The following is a 20,153-nucleotide window of genomic DNA, read 5'->3' on the forward strand; positions in this document are numbered from 1 at the left end:
TCCCAAAGTGTTTCCTCAAGGGCTTTTTTGTGTACAAAGGAAAGAATTCTTGAAACAGAAAATAAACCATCTTTGGAAAAAATAAGCTCCTATGTCTCTGTCTTTTCACAGATCTGAATAAGTCTCCAACTGAACTCTTTCAAATGTTTCAAACAGGTATGTTTAACATCTCCCAGGGGAGGCTATAGCATGGCGACCAATCACTTAACAGAAAATAAAAACAAAAACCTACATCTGTTAAAAGATGACGCTCTGAGATACCAAGACCTTAAGGAGGACGGCACCTGCTGTTCTGCTTGAGGAGTGAACTGCATTGTGGGAAGCCGCAGCTTGAAAGGAGACAGGTGACAGCTGAGTGGTATCTCCACTTATGATACTTGGAATGTCTCGCACAACAGTCATTGCTGCGTTTGATTTATATGCGCTGTTATAATCTGCACTCATTACAATCACTTAGAACAAACTACAGGCCTCGTTATGGACTGTGTACTGTCTGCCATCAGTCTTTAAGAAGTGTAGTGCTCAATTTGCCCACTGACATGCAAGGTCCTGACCTTGAAGCTATTAGGGAGCGGATTAGACACAAGTGTGGTCATGTGTGCAGACATAAGCAAACCAAATTAATTTCTGGCACAGGGAGGTAGCCAACAAGACTGTGTTCTTCGGGCACCAGAGAACTTCCTCAAATCCCTGATGGAGCTGAGCTAATAGCATGTTTAAGGGAACCCGGTTTTGAAGATAAAGCACATTCATGGTATTTAGAGGGTTATTAATCTAGTTTCCCCACAAAGTGTTTGCTTGGCTGATCAGATTAAGGGATGGAGGCTTCAACAGCGCACCCCCACCACAGCAGGCCCCAAGAAATCTGTGATACTTCACAGCCTTGGACATATTGCACCATGTGTACCCAGCTGCTTCAATAATTAGCTTATGAATGTATCAGCTGGTTCTGTGATTTTTATAAATAATAACTAACCTACAGAGCAGAAATATTGTCAAGAGCCTTACAGTAGCACAAAATTGCAAGGGGCTCCTAACTCTGACTGCCTCTTCTACTAAATGCCGATATTCCCTACTAGTGGAGCTCCTGGGATGCCATTTATAAACATTTACCTTGCATTTGAAATGGCACTGTATTTTTGTCAGTTTTCTTCATGGCAGCCGTGATTGGCTTTCCCCTCACTCTGACTCACTGATCACTCCATGTCTTTGTATGCTTACCTTCCGGAGATCTATTCTTCCACCTTACCTCCCATCTCACCCTCCATCTTTTCATTCACATGATCCTTCCACCAGCCCATTTGGGATACTTATCTCTGTTTTCTCAATAGGGTCCCTTAGTAGCTTGTTTGGTGACTAACGAATGTGCAAGAAAGTACTACGCTATTGCATGAACACACATGCATGGAACTGTGAGTGAACCCATCGCAGAAGAGATAAAGAGTCCTCACATTGGGATTTTTTTCATTTATATAATTTTTGCATGCCATCCAAGAAAGTTTTGCAGTATCAGGCAAAAAAAAAGTGTAAATGTCAAATAAAACAGTGACAGATGACAGTATTCTCTATTGAATAGCACTGTTTCTGTCGTGCATGTTCAATGGGAACTCATGAATTATTAATAAACAAATCTCCTTTTTCTGTTAAAAATCTCAAGTAGGTTTTTTGTTGTTGTTCCCTATGTGTTATGTGGAGCATTCCAGGAGAATTACTTTCATTTCAGAAATGCTGATGCAGAAGTTCATCTGATTTCCAACCTTGGCCAGCTCTGTGCGTGGCATCATCAACTGTAGGGTATACAGCTACCCGTGATTTCTCTTTTAGTCTGATTGGAAGTTTTGACCAAATATTGGCTGAATATTCACATAGTCAGTTTAGCTTTTTTGGCATGGTAAAACTGAAGGTAAGTGAACTACAAGTGTTGGAGCACAGTTGGGAAGCACAGGGGGTATTCACCTTGGAGCTCTGAGACCTAACTGCTAAGTTCCTGCTCTGACGGTAAATAATTGGGTGACCTTTGGGCATGTGGTTACCCTCTTGGAGCTTCTGGGAACTTAGCTGTAAAAGGAAGAGTTTACAAAACATGGTCTCTAAGTTCTCTTTTAGCTCCATATTCCATGATCTGTTACACCTTGTTATTTGTCAGAAATAGCAGACAATGATTAGCCATAAGGGTTAAAGTAGAAAGAAGAAACCACCTTGGCCAAGTGATCAAGGTCAACATCACCAGTGACGACATATAGACACCATGAACCCTGTGATATGAGGCACTGTGAAGGATACAACACAGTACTGGAAGCAGTCTTGCCCAAAAAGCATAACCTCCACTCAATCATGACAAACTCAGATTGAGAGATGTTCAACAAAATAACAAATCAGTACTCTTCAAAAGTGGCAAGGTCATTAAAAAAAAAGGAAAGACTAAGGACTGGTCACAGACTGTGGAAAACTAAGAAGAAATAATAATTAAACGCAATGTGTTTCCCGGATGGGATCTTGGTACAGAAAATGGACATTAGTGGAAAAACTACCGAAATTAGAATAGTTTTTAGTTTAGTTAATAGTGTTAAAACTATGTTAATTTCCCGGTTTTAACTGTTGCACTATGGGGATGTAAGGCGTTAATATTAGCGGATGCCAAGTGGAGGATATATGGAAACTGTACTATTTTGCAACATTTCTGTGAGTCTAAAATTTGCTCAATGTAAAAAATTTTTAAAAATACAGAGAATACCTAGAACTTACGTAGGAAAATATCCATGGAGCCCAAGTGTAACGATGCCAAGGAATTTACGATTAAAACTCTTTACCTTCAAAATCTGAACCCACAGAAGGAACATAAATTTGAAGGCTGCATCCTTGCAATCTATGGTTAAAGAGTTCCCAGGCATTCAGTGCATAAGCAAATAATATCTATTAATATCTCACTTTAGCCATCTCACCAACCTCTTAAACAAATATATTTCCCTCTGTAGAAAAAACAACTGTCACCACCCTTTCCAACTGTGCAGGTGAGGCGAGACTCGCACAACTCAAGATATAGTTTGTTTACAATCCACGGGTTCCTGAAAAGTTGCATGTCACTCTAAATTTACAAAGCAAATCACGTTGTAAGTGTATTAGAAATCCTTACTACTTGAAGAAATGTGCCATTATTTCTTTTTGGAAGATGAATAATAACCCCATAGTTTATCTTTCAGTAAATTGATAGTTTTATGAATGATTTACTTAAATGAGACACCTCTAGTTCACAATTAAAAAGCATTAAAAGAGGCAACAATAAGAACCACAATATGCATCTGTTTTTCCTTCATGGTCTGATCTCCCATCAATTCCCCTATTAACTTTGTGCTCCAGCCACTGTCAATTACTCATAGTCCTCGAATACGGTTGGTATATTCCCACCTCCATGCTCTGAACTGTGGTATATTCCCCTTTCTGTGCATGAACCATGGGGAATGTACATGAACTGTGGGGTATATACCTATCTGTGATTTTTCTTTTAGTCTGGTTGTAAGTTTTAACCAAACGTTGGCTGAATATTCTATAGTCAGCTTAGCGTTTTTACTACAGTAAAACTGTGGCTAAGGGAACTGCAAGTGTTTGGGAACAGCTAGTATTGCTCCTGTTCCCTTGGCTGGAATGTCTCATACTAAACCCTCTGTCCCCCATAAGAAACTGTACTTCAGGGCTCAGCCAACATGGTCTCAACTGATCCCCTGTAAGAATTGGTTGCTCACTCCTGCATGGCCCCGAAGCATTTTGCTTATATTCTTTCACAATTTGATGATTATTACTGTGGTGGATGGGCATGTTTACATCCCCATCAGATCAGCCAGCTTTGTGATGGGGGTGGAGGGAAAGGGTTGGTTTCTTACTCATTTTAGCACCTTTCAGAGCGGAGTGTGGTTCTCTGCACATAATAGATGCTCAATAAATGCTCATTAAACTGAAATTATTAGATTGCACAGAAATTAGCCTAGGGGAATGTTTACAGCCTCACTTTCAAAAGTTATAGATGGAGAGGATCACTATTTCTCAGAAGCAGCCCTGTCAATGTTCTGAGGTTTTTCCCCCATCTCTAATGCATGAATATGATAAAGAAAATGGTGTGATCCAATTTATCCCATTATATAAATGCAAACAGTAACAGAGGTCTCTCAAAACATTAATTCAGTTTAAAATCCTGTATTGAGCACCCATGTACTGTGTGCCATGCAATGTGCTAGTACATTACATTGTCATTATTACTTTTTACTTCAAAGGTTATTGAGACCACCAGCAAGGAACTGAGCAATTTTAACTATGAAGCTCAGGAAAAATGTCATAGAGAATTTGACATGTAAGGTGGACCCTGAAAGATAAAGATGGATTTCACCAGGTGGGAAGAGGAAGTGATTAGAAGCACATGCCAAGCAGAGATAACATTATCAGTAAATGCAGGGACTGATAAAACGATCACATCTGGAGAATCAGAAGTAAGTGAGGGTAAAGCACAGTCTAAAAATGGAGGTGGGGGGTCAGATTATAAACACTACCATGCAAAGAAATTTCATCTTAATCCTATGGACCATGGGAGTTATGGAAGGCTTTTAAATATTATGACAAAGAATTAACTTTTCTTCCTTTTTTTCTTTTTCCCTCCTTCCTACCTTCCTTCCTTCCTTCTTTCCTTCCCTCCTTCCTTCCAACAAGAAGTCCTTAGGGAAAAAAGTATGATAAAGTCAAGAACACCAATTATCCTGTCTAGATATCTTTTTTTCATAGTAAAATCAGGGCCCACAATGACCTGGTAGTGGTAAAGCACATACTTCATAAGCTTCATCCTCTAGGAGTTTTTGTTCTATAAAAAAAAAAAAGACATATAAGCACCAAACCACCAAACTATATCAATCATTTAAAAAAAACTTATCCTCATCATTTTAACCATTTTATTTTCCCTGTGTGTGTTGTTGTTGTTATTTATGTGAGAGTTTTTTAATGCTCTCCTGGATTAAAAGTAAATGAGGAAGAGCAATATCTATTTCACTTATAAAAAATGTTAAAGGTTTAAAAATGTCAAGTAGACAATAAATCAGTGACATATTCTCCAAACTACATACCAAAGGCTGAGAACGTTCAAATGACCAGGGAGGTCTTTCACAGAACAATAATGCAGACCAGTGCCTGAGTGTGGATACAGGTTTGAATCCTAGCTCCAAACCTTATGTTCAAATGATGGGGGAGGGGAAGCAGATAGAAAGAGTGGGGTTCCTGTCCGTGGTACTGAAATCTCGCTGTGTACTAAGTTACTTGTTTTCCTACCCCAGGACACTGTAAACGACTCTAGCTTCTCCCACTCTCCATGTTTTTCCTTTAAAAAAAATTAAGTTCTATCTTGGTGACAAATTTCCTAGTTTTTATAATATTTCAGAACAAATACAAACCAGGACTTGCTCAGCAACAAACACAAATTCACAGCCTGCTCTGATTTCCAATGAGAGAGAGAGGAAATAACTTTGTTCCTGTTAAGTAAGGTTGTACTGGCCTGGAAGGCAGGGCCTTGTCACAGTCATTACTGTTGCCCCTCATGTCCCTACCACACAGCCAACGAATGAATTCAATCTGCAAATTGTAAGTAGCCCCCATCCCCTTTGCCCCTCTAGGAACTCCAATGAATGAATAAGTCAGCAAATGAACAGTTCTTCAGGAGAATGACTCGAGGCTTCTTGCAACAGAAATGTAAAAGGCCATTTAGTCACCCACATCTTCAATACAGAAAATGTCAGCATATGTAACCAAAAGGAAATGTTTTCTGGGTGTCTCGAAAGAAAATTCATATTATTAACCACAGACAGTTCGCTTTCTAAATGGAAGCACATAAAGTCCCCAAACAAACTTTTGTAACTGAAAGGATTTCTTTTCAGCTGGTTGAGACTCTTCTGAAGTGTGAAATGAGCCAGATAATATTCAGCTCTTGTTTCTTAGTCACCGAATTCTCTTTTCATGAATCCAATAAGTGTCTATTAAAATAAATAAACCCCCTAATGATTCAAGATAACCTAATCAAGAAAACTGAAATGGATAAAAGGCTAGCTGAGAGGGAGACCTGTCAAGGGCTTCAGTGAGTCCCTGACAAGGAGGTCATCTCAACCTGAAGAAAGCTTTGTGCTGAGCATTTGGTTACAGTTCAAGGTTAATTATTTTATACCTTGAATGTGGTAAGTAAAAATGATCTGCTTCTGTTTTTTATTTTGCAAAATTGTACACTAAGTTCTAAACTGTATTTTCACAGGGACCAATTTTCAGCTGTCTCTGGGCTTGTTGGTCACATTTATATGGCTGTGTTCGTAAAGATTGACTCTGTAATTGTGAGTAATGAAACTTTTATTTCAGAAAAACTCCTTCACCTCTGTAATAGAGGACTCAAGTCAAGAGGAGATTTCATAAAATCTTGCTGCCCTCTTTACCAGAGATATATGGGATGCACATAGCTATCCAACAGTTTGGAGATCTGGGATGACTTTATATAAATATGTACGTACATACATACATGAAAACATGTACCTGGAAAAACTTCCTATTTGTCAAAAGATGAAGGACTCTGGAATCTTCTGCTTCTTCACTTAAATACTAGAAAGATATTAACAGCAAAACATACTAGGCTAAAATATCAAGCAGAAATCACCCAAAATACTTCCAGTCTCTGACTTCAAGCCCAAATTCCAGCATACCTATGATGCAAAATTGTATACGGTGCCAACTGCCTCAAGAACTTACAAGTGCAGGAGGAAAACACAGATATAGCAAAAACACAGAAAGAAGACTTTTTTGAAATATCAGGGCTGGAAGTAGGGTGAGGCAAGTAAGAACTAGTGCACAAAATTTAAGACATGTGGCTCTGAAAGTGTGTGCCTCCTCAAACTTTGCACCCGAGGACCTAGCTTGCGGCCCTGTGAAACGAAGATGACTAAACAGCCTCTATAGCAAAGGGGTAGGAAGCACTCACAGGCGCCGACATTCTCCAGCCGTAGGAACCCTGGTTTAACTCAAGCTCCTCTTCACAAAAGGGCTGTGAGAGTCCAGAGAGATGGCTTTACTATGTCAACCGGATATGCTTTCAAGTCACATGCAAGTTTCCAAAGGTGCCATGTCATGAAAAGGCAAAATAATGCAACTCAAGGGTTTCTGCAGTAAAGATGTGCTTGAAACCAGTACATAAGTGTTAGTGATGGGTAAAGTTATCTGACTTTATAGGAAGTGCATATGAACTCTGTGACTAATCTTCACTGGTATCTAATTAAGGACTCCCATAAAAGCTAGTTTTAGAGCATGAAACATTAACATAATTAATTGTGGTGGTGGCAAAAAGAACCCAATTCCTCCCTACAACGTTGATATGAAAACTGAGATCTTGGAGTCCAGTAGCAGTGGTTAAGTTTGCCTGCTCTGCTTTGGTGGCCTGGGGTTCACAGGTTTGTATCCCAGGTGCAGATCTACACATCGCTCATCAAGCCACATTGTGGTGTCGTCCCACATAGAAAATAGAGGAAGACTGGCACAGCTGTTAGCTCAGGGACAATCTTCCTCAGCAAAAATAACACAAAAAAAAGCAAAAACAAAACCTGAGATCTTGAGTGAATTTCTGCTGCAAACCTCTCAACAGAATCTAATCCTTTGAGATTATGCAGAGAGAGAAAGGAAGAATGAGGGCTCAACTTGACACTCAAACATCATTGTGCTGACTGCCTACTTAGCTGGCATTTGGGAATGTTGAGAAATCTCACTTCTTCACTACTTGGCATAATAGTTTTTTCAAATGGTAATTGCAGTGTAAATATATTAATTTTTTAATTTTCACTTGGCAGATAGCCCTGAAATTGTAGTATATGCCCCAGGTGACAAGAGTAGAAACTGCTCCTTGATAGGCTGTCAAAATGATAGTGTTCCAAAGAAACCTGCCCAGCAGGACGGGGCATCTACTCAGCAAGGCCACATGCCTCATCTTAACCTGCCTTACACACTAAATACAAGATGGCAAAAGCAAAACCAGGAGGAGGGAGTCTGAGACCCTAACTCCTTTTACACAGGGTATCCTACGGCCGGTCCTTCCTGTCACTCTATACCAGACAGACAGGGCAGCCGAACATCTACCTCCAGTAGCCTGAGCTATCAGCCCCAATTAAGTCATCTCCATAAAGGGAACTTAATAATAGAAGATAAACATAAACCACATTTGGTGCAAAGTGGCAAAACTTTGATCCTTGAGCAATATTTTCTAAAGGCTAAGAAACTAAATAATGAGACTAAAGATAGTATTTTATACCTTGTAAATTTACCCTCCTACGTGAAAAGTTGGTCTTAAAAAGAACAGTAGTTTCAACTTGTCTTATAATTATGTGTTGTACAGCATGATCTCAATTCTGATATAAACACACATGTGCACAACCATACACACACAAACATGTTAGAAGGAAAGACTCTACAACATGAATAGTAACTGTCTCTGGGTTGTGTAATTATGAGTGATTCATGTTTTTGCTTTTATACTTTTCTTCATTTTCTGACTTTTCTAAAATGAGGATGTTATTACTTAAGAAATTATAAAGGTTATTTCTTTAAGAAAAGAAATATGTACAACCAAAATGTGCCTGGGACATTTTTCAGAAGAGACACAAAAACAAAGATTAATATGGTAACCTATGACTCACTGACGAAAATATGTTAGCACATATACTGAATGTGACATAAACTCTAATAGAAAAGAGTAATAAAAGGAAGGAAACAACCCAAATAATACACCCATCATTTTTCTTTATGTAAAATTGTCTGTCTTTCCTTTATTTTTGCTTTATTTTAAAAGGACTGGCCAAAGAGACCTGTATATTTTAAATCATTTAGGCTGTTAAGGAAATTATCTATAAGGAGTTATTTTATGATAAAGAAGAATGTCCAAAATCTGAGCTTGTAATCTATATCCAAAGTTTAAGTAGTCTTCTATTTAGGAATACAATTTGTTAAGTCAGTAGGTGAGAATATGGATTTGGGGGTAGAAACATAGTGATAAGGAAGAAAGGTCAAGACAAGAAATCTACTTAACCCCAATATACATGAAGCATAGGACATACTGAAACCCAATCACCATGAAGAATACAGCTTCTACAGGGGAAATGATTTCAGAATTGTGTATTGGAGGCCAGCAACAGCTTCCTCAGCTTCGGTAGGATCCCGACTGTGCCTCCCTCCCTCGCTTCTGTGTCAGCAGTAAGGGCTCTCACATCCCTGATCCTGGTGGTAGTTCCTGCAGCCTGTGGGCCTGGGAAGGCATGTGTGGCAGCAAGAGGAACTCCAGGATTGGCAGGGGTCTTTACATCTTGGAGGAGATGAGGACATTCTTATGTCATCTCGGCAGACACCACTCTGGCTCCCTGTTTATTCCCAAATCACTCCATTTCTTTCATTCCAGCACCCTCTGGGGTTGGTCCTTTCTCGACCACCATCTGAGGTTTACAACCAGGTTGTCTATTTCTCCTTTTTGCCGTGTCTCAGCTTCTCTCTACCTTCCTAATACAGAAAGCAAGTGTCCCCACACTTGAAAACAAAAAAAGAAAGCAAACGAAGCACCTTCGAAAGTTTTTGTTCATTTGTTTGTTTTATTTTTTTTTAATGGGGGTAAGCAAAAACAGGGATTAAAATACTAAGCCCCTTCACCTTCCTCTAGCTACTCTATTTTCACCCAAACCTAGTAAGAATGACAGTCACACATGTAGAGTTGCGTCTCAGGTAGACAAATAATAAAGATTCACTCTCCTTTCAAATAACCCCAACCTGAGACCATCCTCAACATTCCGTGAGCTGAACTACTGTAAGCTATAAAAAAGAGAAGTGGGCAGGAGACAAGAGAGACAGTGAATTAGTGTCTGGAGAAAGGGGCAATTGATGTCAAGGGAAAGAAATGTGGCTGAAGAGACTATCACAAAGCACATGGCCGGCCCTGGAGGACCGCAGTGGGACTGCCACAGCTTACTGTGTTTCCTTTCCTCCGGATTTCCACTGCCCAGATCACCTGGAACAAGCTCCAATCAGGGAGGAAGCAGGAGAGCAGCCCTACAGAATGTAAGAGGGAGAGATTACAAGCAGCCATTGCAGGACAAGGACTTCCTGTGGCCACTCAGCCTGCACGCTGGGGTGCTCATTCCCTGGTGGTCCTTTGTATGTGAGGGTCATATCGAAGTTACGCAGAAAAGGTCCCATATGCCTTTACATTATGGCCCCACTAGGGACCCAGCACTCCTATTTCACAGAGAACAATCACTGACCACAGTGCATCCTATCCCCTGAGGGCCAACAATCTGAATATTCTACAGAAAGAAAAGGAAGATAATCTTCAGAATTCACACACAAACTAAAACTGATCCTAAACGAAAAATGAAGGAAAAGTGGAAGGTGAAATGTACATAAGCATACCTTTCCCTTTTATTTTTCTGTTCTGCTTTTCCTTCTTTGACTCCTCTCCCATGAAAATAGGAGACTCTCAGTGGAATTGGATGATGTATTGGCCTGGCCGTGACAAAGGAGGCGGCGCTGAACTGGAGAAGAGGTGGTCTATGACCCTACAAATGCATCCTGATGTAACCCACGCACTAAGGAAACACACAGACACACTTTCTGGTAAAATATTTTCACCAAGAGGATCATAGGCAAAACTGTAAAAGCCTGTCACCCTTTCAACAACTTGCCTAAACCCCTCCTTCCATTGTGCCTCTTCCCTGAACACGTACAGCCCTCAAAGACCATCTTGGCCCACCACCTTAATTTCTAAAATTCTCCTCCCTTTTTCCTACTCCTCATTCAAATCTTGTCTAACGCAGAGCGCAGTGTTACATATTATTCTCTTTTTTTTTGAGGAAGATTGGTCCTGAGCTCACATCTGTGCCCATCTTCCTCTACTTTATCTGTGGGACACCTGCCACAGCATGGCTTGATGAGTACTGTGTAGGTCTGCACCCGGGATATGAATCAGAGAATCCTGGGCCACTGGAGCAGAGAGTGTGAACTTAACCACTACGCCACGGGGCGGCCCCTAGATATTATTCTTAATAGCTGGTGACAGCAATTCACACCAAGGAGTGAAGGAGATTTAATGGAGGAATCATTTCTATTTTAAAAGAAATTTGAAACAGAAGGGGAGGGGTGGCTATGCGTATTTGAATGGGGCCTTCAAGGCTCCAAACCCACTCCAGTTCACAAGAGTTCCTAGTAAATGGTTCTGCTAATTTTACATCCAAGTGAACGGCCCTTGCTGTGCACCTGCCTCCTTCGTCACTCCAAGAACTTCTGATCCTTCCACAGAGAAAACATAGAGGCAGGAAAGGGAATGACAGCGAGGAGGAGAACACCTTTGTTCTCTCAGTCCTCACGATCTAATGAAGAGGGTGTGGCCACTTCCCATCGCAGCTCCAGAGGTTAAGTACTTTGGCCAAAGTCCCACTATCAGTCATACATATACACACCCATGGATACACACCAAATACACGTGCAAGGCACCAAATCAGGCAACTGATTTCACTAAATATGCTTTTTATTAAGTGAACGCTGGTACCTACAGAATGCAGTGAAAATCTTATGCTAAATTGCCTTTGAGACTATCAGTTACGTTCATTTTGTTTGGCAGTACCATTTTTAAAGCACTTAACATGGATTTGCAAAACTAGTCAGTTATCTACAATAACATTCCTTATTCATAAATGAGAATGAGACTATTGTCCCAAAGGAAAAAAGAAAAACTTCAAAGCATTTCACCCCCACCTTTCACACATGACTTCCCAGAACTATGCTTTCCTCCAGATTCTACAAAATCAGGGCTACTGATTTCTTCAGGAGGCGTCAAAAATTTGGAGAGCTAAGTTTGTGCCAAATGGCAAACACAGTTTTCAATCAGCCACCTGAATTATTCTGGGAGGCTCTAGGCATCACTATTCCCAGAAGCCAGAGTGCCAAGTCAACAGGGAGATTACAGGCATTTTGAATCCACTTCTCAGACTGTAGTCTTCAGTTTTTCTGGAAAGCAGCTTATAAAAGAAAGACTCAGTGAAACTTTGATATTTACGTCAAGTCACGACTAAGGGGCAGTTTTGCAAAATCCATTGTGTAGCTTTTATACTCACTGCACATTTACCACATATGTCCTTTATTACACAGTGGAAAACCATTAAATGCACAGTAGTTTTGCCAAGTGGCATTATGCATTTAACAGCTTTATTCGTTTAACAGCTCCAACTCTCATTATATTTTGCCATGTGGTACATGGGATTTTATGCATTTAACAGTTTAAGAAGGCTCTATGGTATTTTCTTTTCATGCATTTCATATTATGGTTGGACATCATATCTTAGCAAGCTGTATTTCAACGATTTCATTGATGAAAGAGAGTAACTATACTTTGGAAAAATTACTATATTGAAACTGAAAAGGGAAACAAACATCTCAATCCTCTTCAAAATTTCTTGATATTCTACTCCTCTCCATTTAACAACATCTGAAAAATACCGTATCAGCTTACTTCAAAACTGCAGGTGAAAAAGACAATTCTCAAAACCATATAATTAGTCTAAAAATGGCATTTGACTATCTATCATTTTAAAAACTCAGTTTTCATCGAAAACCTTCTTGCTTAATAGAAATACAATATTCAGTAACTTCCTTTCTTCTAGCACACAGCAGAAGCTCTGTTAGGGAGATGATGGACCATTTCACCATTTACATATGTCGGGATGAAAACATTTGTCATGCAAGGCCACAGAGGAAATCAAGCCCAGGATCAAAGGACTCTCAGAATGATGCTTCAACTAACTTTTGTTTCCTCTGCCTGCACTGGGTAATTATTCATCCTGGGGATAAACGAGCAGGCACCTCAACCTACCCCATTCTAAGACAGGGCGGTAGGTGGCCCTTTAAACAAACTGAAACAGATAGTCCATCCCACCAACTGTTGCTGCTTTCAGAAATAAAACCTCTAAGCATCTGTCTACGCTTTTCCCCGGAGCATTCCATTCCTCACAATGCCAGCACTCTGAAAAAGTGTCCTGGATAAGCTTCTGTGTTTTTCTGTGAAAGATCTTAGCACTCATTCTGGGCTCTCCCACGTGTGTTTTCTCCCGGAAAAACAACTGTATTCTATACATAAAAGAAACCCTTGGCATTACAAGGTGTCTTGGGGGTTGGGGGAAGCAGTTATTATGACAAAGTCAGCCATTCCCTGGTGGGAGTAAGAGAGGCGATGAGGTCTGGCTGAAACTTGGTCTCAGGAAGACACTGTTTGATACGTACTACGTTTTGCTCAAAAAAAAGGTTATGTAGTAGTGTTTAGAATTAGCAGAGAAATCACTCAAGGCTGACTCTTTCTGAAAAAAATCCTTTAAAAGAAAAATATCTGGCTTTTGATTTAATCCCTACTTTGAACTCCAATGGGAATACAAGCAAACCATAGAGCAAAAGGCAGAGCATGACAGGTTCCCTAGAGATTATTATTGGGATTATTATTATAGGAACAGATGTATTTTTATTGGTGGGAGGAGGAGAAGGGTCTAATGCCAGCCCTCCCTTTTGCTCTTTTAAACACCACTCACCTGACTTTTATTTGCAGCCACTTTGGCAAACAGGGCTTGAGACACCTTGGCCCTTTTCATCTCCTGTTGGATCTCGTCATAAATGGCAGCTGTGATGTTGACGTTGGCGCCGTCCACCTTAATGGGGAGGTCTGTTGTCGGTGTCGAGGTTTTGGCCTACCAAGAGACCATGAAAATAATAATTTAAAAAGTGCTGCATTCAGCCCAGCCATCTGTGCAGAAATTATCAAAGGATTTCAGTCAGCTGATGCCAAACGGCATTAGCTACAGAGGGACACTTCCTGTCCATTATTCTAATCAGGTTAATTGTGATTGGAAATAATTGCAGTGCATTCCTATAGGACATGCAGAGTCCTGTCAACCCTGCTCTTTCCCTCAGTGTCCTAGACAGTTCACAGGTAGGATGGCCACTCTGGACACCAACTTGGAGCGATCACCTCACTGCAAAACAAGCATGCAGAACACGCATATACTTACCTTTTTCTTTCTAAAAATGGCACACCTTGCAGGAAGAGCCAATTCTTCCAGAAAAAATGAGTAAATGGGTAGAGGTCTCTAAATAATAAATTATTACTCAATTTAATGCACTCCCCTGAGTCTCTCTCATTCTTTATTAAAGCTTTACGGATGTCATTCGAGTATGTATGGTTTCCCATCATTATCATCATTATGCTACCCAGACAGTCACCTAATTTCACCTAGGAAATCAGTGGAAATGAAACAAAATTTCATTTCATAAAACTGGGCTTCCCAATGCCTTTGATCTGCCGTTTTCATTTTCTTAAACTCATATTGTGGTTTTATGTATTCTGTTGTGCTCGTTTTAATTGAATGATTTCCCATCAGCTTCAGAGACAAATGAAGGACAATATGGAAGGTGCCTGTGCTTCTTGGGGTTAGGATAACCCTAAGACATTTGCATCTACCTGATCTGACAGCCCGTCAGAGCATTTGCTCTGGTGAAATAACTGGGGCTGGGCAGCCCTCTCAGGAGCCCTGGCAGCAGGACTCTGGGAAGAGTCAGCCCGGTTCTTGGACTCCCAAGCAAGGCCAGCTGATCGGTCTAAACTGGATTTCTTTCTTTTTGTCTCCACTCACCCTAGAATCCCAGACCAAGACAATTGTTCCCAAATCACTCCTTTCCCTCTGAGGATACCTCACTGGATCTAGCAGTGCGCAGGTCTGGAGGAAGACATGGCGTGAAGTCTGGACATGGTGGGAGCCTTCTCACTGGTACCTTGAAGCTGGAGTTAATAAGTTTCCATGAAGACTTTGATTCCTAGCAGTGTTCAGTGGCTTTTGCCATTCTCCTTTGACCTCCCTGTCTCATGCTATTTTCTAATCATTGCAAAGTAATAATAAGCATAATATACGCAGTACTTTTTATGTGCCAGACACCCCAGAAAGTGTTTTACCTTTGTTATCTCATTTAATTCTTTTAAGAACCCTACGAGTTAGACATTATTATTTTCATTTTAGAGATGAAGACAACTGGAAATAAAGAGGATGCTTGACTTGCTGGAAGGACAGGGGGCAGCAAGCAAAGGAGCCATGATCTGAACTCAAGTCCTTCCGGCTCCAAAGCCTGGGAGCAGGACCCCTGTGCTGCTCTGCCTCCGAAATCTCCCGTTTGTCCCGGGTGCTGTTTTTACAGGTATCTTCTTGTCCTCTCCAAAGAATAATCCAATTCTCTGTCATTTTTTTCAAGAAATGCCTTTTTCTTCTCAAACGTCTAGCTAACCCACAGTGCTTTTCCTCTTGAGAGCACGTTTTAGCACATCATTTCTGCCTTTCTCAACCCAGGTTTCTTCATGAGTCTTGCAGACCATCTCATCTTCCCTGACTGCTCAAATCCTCTCTAGAGCCCTGTGGGCTGGAACAAAACCCCTCAGAGAACTAGCATATATGGTTTGGAGCCCAGGCCATGGAATCAGAATAGCCAGAGTTCAAACCCTCGCTCAACCACTCAGCCAGGTGACCTTACACAAGTCATTTAACCTATCGGAACCTCAGTTTCCTCATCTGTAAAATGGCAATAACACAAAATTGTGAGGATCAAGTTCATGCAAAATGCTCACAATACCTGATACACAGTAAGTGCTCAATAAATGATCACTCTTATATTTATATTGTTGTTTTGTTATTAAGTGCTTCAAGGAATACTGACCAACTGAAGGATTACAAGCAAGGACTTCTGGAGGTTTAATTTTAAATCTGAAATTTCTTCAATATATTTTAAACCAATTATAAAGTATGGGTGGTGTCTGGAAAATCATCTCCGTGCACCCAGATAAGGCTGCCCGTGTGCCCAAGCTTGCTGACTCCAACTACAAGGCTGGATCAGTGGGCCGCCCCTCAACACCTGTTCTCATGGAGAAAGCTCCCTGTGCTATGCATCTGTACCACTGAGCTGTGTCTGTAAAGAAGTTTGAGTAAAGAGGGAATCATGAAATGTTTAAAAGACCTCAGTAACTTCCCTTTCTCAATGTTTAACCAACAGAAAAAGAAGAAATGTATAAAGACCAATGCCATGACTATATTCTCAAAATTATTTTGAGGAAACATTTTACATTTATTTTCAGAAATCTTAAAACTGCAAAATTAAATGATCAATTTCCCTGTTCTTCTCGTCCCTATAGGGCACTTTTATCTAGGAATTGCCTAGGTGGGATTTTCTGCTGTTGAAAAAAGCAAAATACTGACCCTGACTGTGTGGCCTTGTAAACTGGTCTGGCTCTGAAAGCTATGAGGTCTTTGAAAAGATGCCTGCGATATAATCTCGTCAGAAAAATATTCTGAAGGAGTGGAAAACAAAACCCTCAGGCCTATGTTACTTTCCAACAAGTAGAAGTGACTTTCTGAGAAGGGCTGCCTGGTTAAATGGCCATCAAGCAAGGCTGGACTCTCCTGTGCTGGCTTAATGGGCTTCAAAAGTGGCAAAAATATCAGGGAATTTAATAAGAGTCAATATTAGTGCAAATTAACCACTTACCCAATTTAATAACTCAATATATATGCCCCCTAATTTTTTTGAAAATCAAATTAAAAAAGCTTGGTTACACTCGTTCAAAGTAAACAGTCAAGAGACTCTTTTTTGGTTTAACAGTAACTAAAATTTATAATTCACTAAAAACTAAAGTGTTAGTATCACAATTTGGCAGTGCATGATAGAAAATGATCTTCAATTAAAAATCTATTGCAGAGTGCAAAAATATAAAAAGAGTTCAGATGTCTGAAAAAAATGAATATGCTTGAAAAAGCTCAAATATTTCTACCAGAAAAAAATTCTGCTTCTATGCTTAATCAGTTCTTTGGAACTTACCAGAAAACAAACTCATAAAACCAAAACTATAGTATTCAAGCAGGAAAAAATTTGGTTTCAAAGCACCCATTTTTCTGATTTGTAGAAATGTGTACCTGTTAAGTGTTTGTTTTGAGATGGAACTTGCAACCATCCTAGCAACAGTGAATGAGATGGCTTTAGCACAAATCTGTTGAGTCATAAAAATTTAGGGGAAATAGGGTGTAGGCTAGAAATGAGTGTGCTCAGATCTGCATTGGAAATGACCCTTGGCTGACCCGAGACCTTAAGCCTTCAGTTAGGATGTCTGAAGCACACAGCACTAATAGATGTGCGCATTCTCAGGAGGACCCGAGATCAGAATGCCTTGAAAGGTGGAGAAAGGAGGGATGGAAAGCTGAGTCATAGAGTCCTGTGGGGAGAGCACCCTAGGGAGGAAACTAATTAAGGCCTACCTCGCCATGACCACTGTCGAAGGGATCACTGAAGGATCCCCCAGTCACTCTGATTTAGCTGCTGCATATTCACGCTCCCATCACACACAGGTTTCTCCCCATTTTGTCTTTTCCAGATTGCACAGAGCAGAGCTTCGACTACCCTATGTGTCCCCTGCCCCCAACTACCCATAAATTGTATGCAAATAAACATACAGTGTGCTTGCTATGAAAACTCAGCTTCAAGGCAAATCCCCTAACCTCCTCTTTGATAACTAAGCAGTTGTATGGAGACATTCTAGAGCCTGCCCCTCCCCCACTCCTGCCCTCCTGCCATGTCAGGAAGAATGGTACTTTCCTAAAAGGACAGAAATGGCCCTTTAACCTAGTAAAGGCCAACCACCATTGTATGGTCAGAGGTTCACATCCTCCGACCAACATGGTCAGTGGATTCAGAAATCCTTGAATTGTGTCTGAGTCTTTGAGGGAAAACAGTATCAGCGAAGGCAAGATGTTTCCAAGGCACAGAGTGAAACGTCAATGGAGCAAATATCTCACCTGAGGGGTTCGGGAGGAGCTGGGGCTGCTCGAGGCCGACGAGACCATGCTCACATTGGGGTTCATGCTCCGCTCTCTCTCGTCCTGGTATATACGATCCCGCTCCACTTCCGGCAGATTGAGGAAATTCTGCATGGCCCTCAGGTTTACTAAAAGAGACTGAGAGGCTGTCCGAGGGTCTTCTTCCTTACGCAGAATCTCGGACAACAATCCCTGATTAAATGGAAAAAGAAAACAGGGCAAGTCATGTCTGCAGGTGAGTGTGCAGCGTCCTCTTCCGCCCCTCCCCCTTAGTCTAGTGTAACCAGCTGGCTGTGATGTCCAGAACCTCAGTCTAATTCCTGAGGGTTCTCCAGCAGGAAGATTTTGTGGGAATGTGCTTGCCTTCCGGAGGCTGTGCCTTATTTTGGACTGTTCTATTCTGACACTTTATCATCACTGTAATAATCGTCAGTGTGCAGAGATGCCAGCTAGCAAGGTAGGTGCCTGGGAAGAACTGTGAAACTGCAGTTACCACCAGGTGCCTCCTACAAGTATTTCAGGAACTGCTAGAACTCTCTGCTGGAAACTGGGAACACTTGGCAGTCCTGCTCAGCTTTACAAATCTGCCAAGTTTGGTAAATTTAGTTCCGACATTTAAACAGCATGGGAGATTTACATTGATTTAAAAAAAAAAGTTTGGCTGAATTTCTGTTGACCGGCCACTGTTTTCAATATAGATATTTCTTATGGCAGAAAAGAAAAGAAAAGACACAAAGCAAATGGCTACAATTTGCATTAGCCCTCTGACAACTTCTCAATCTACACACATAACAGGTATCCTTGCATTTGTACCAGAGGGCACCGAAACTTTTTTATAAGATGCTCTCAGAGGGAAAGCTCTAATCCCACCATTAAAGCAATGGAAATGTAGGCACATCTGATGAGGGGCGAGAGCACACCATAACTATAGCGGGCATAGAATGCCAGGACAGGCTCAGATCCTTTCTGAACACGTGATTCATCCAAACAGAAACCTTTAAATAGGAGATTAATGTTTTCATGGGCTCTGATGACAGAAAATTCACAAAGAAAAGGAAAATGTTGCCAAGTCTAGAGAAAAGTATTATGGACTGAAGAAAAGGGCTGGAGATCTGAGTAGGAATACTGGAGTACTTTGGGCAAAAGCAGATCTATTTCCATTCTACACACTTGTTAGATTATCACATGGAGTCATCACTTTCCATTCCCAGCTAACATCCCTTCTCAGGGCACTATGAGATCAGGACTAGGATTATCCCTCAGGAAGAGCTGGGATGTTAACCCCTGCATCTTAGAACAGATGGGGCAACCCCAAATCGTGAAAAGTAGATGTCAAAGATGTTTCCACTGAGGGGAATATTAATGCGAAGGAAACGCTATCAGATTTGAAATACATGGCTTAAATATAAAAATATTGGCTACAAAAGGAATATACCATCTCTGGTTGGCCAGAAATCTTCAGGGTAATGTAGGCAATTTTTAAAAATAAAGCAATGCATTAGGGTCCAGCCCCGTGGCCGAGTGGTTAAGTTCGTGCGCTCCACTGCAGCGGCCCAGGGTTTCGCCAGTTCGAGTCCTGGGCGCCAACATGGGCACCACTCATCGGGCCATGCTGAGGAGGCATCCCACATGCCACAACTAGAAGGACCCACAACTAAAGATACACAACTATGTACCAGGGGGGCTTTGGAAGAAAAAGGAAAAAAAAATCTTTAAAAATAAATAAACAAATAAAGCAATGCATTACAATACAGGGAAGCAAATGTCACTTATAGGAGTGTGCATCACACAGTTATCAGCACTGCAAGGAGGCGATCACCACTTCAAACCTCAGGTTAGGCAATGTTACTATAATGAACCTACGCGCAGTATGCCAACTCACAGTTCTGCAACTCAAGTGTCATGTGACTTTGGTTAAAGAAGTCTTTATGACTGAGAATAAGATATGCCATACAACGAAGCTAGAAGAAATGTTAACAAGTGTGTGTCTGTGACATGCATGCCCAAGGAAAGGATAAGGTATGACGTGTATGTAAAAATACCCTACTGGTAAAATGATTCTAAGAAAATCCAGATTTCTTGTCATGCTTTTAGAAGCAACGAGTGAGAAACTTGTCTTCCACAAAAGGTTATACAATCTAGGTACTGATTCTCTTTCTGAAATTAAAAGTCAGTTCTGCCTTAAGTTATCCTAATTTCCACTTGCACTAAGAAACCTGAAATATTCATAAT

At 40.8% G+C, this 20,153-nt stretch overlaps 1 protein-coding gene across 4 annotated transcripts in view; it reads right to left on the bottom strand.

Moving 5' to 3' along the window:
* LOC124238618 (DNA-binding protein SATB2-like) overlaps positions 1-20,153 on the bottom strand; it is a 182,111-nt gene that overhangs the window by 37,106 nt on the left and 124,852 nt on the right. For all 4 annotated transcript variants that reach the window (XM_046659789.1, XM_046659787.1, XM_046659785.1 and 1 more), the window contains 2 exons: positions 17,901-18,113; positions 13,608-13,763 (listed from right to left, as the gene is read on the bottom strand). In XM_046659789.1, the coding sequence (XP_046515745.1) occupies positions 13,608-13,763; positions 17,901-18,113 (369 nt within the window). The remainder of the gene's footprint in view (positions 1-13,607; positions 13,764-17,900; positions 18,114-20,153) is intronic.

This window comes from Equus quagga, chromosome 4 (genome assembly GCF_021613505.1).
Source record: "Equus quagga isolate Etosha38 chromosome 4, UCLA_HA_Equagga_1.0, whole genome shotgun sequence".
Taxonomy (NCBI): Eukaryota; Metazoa; Chordata; class Mammalia; order Perissodactyla; family Equidae; genus Equus; species Equus quagga.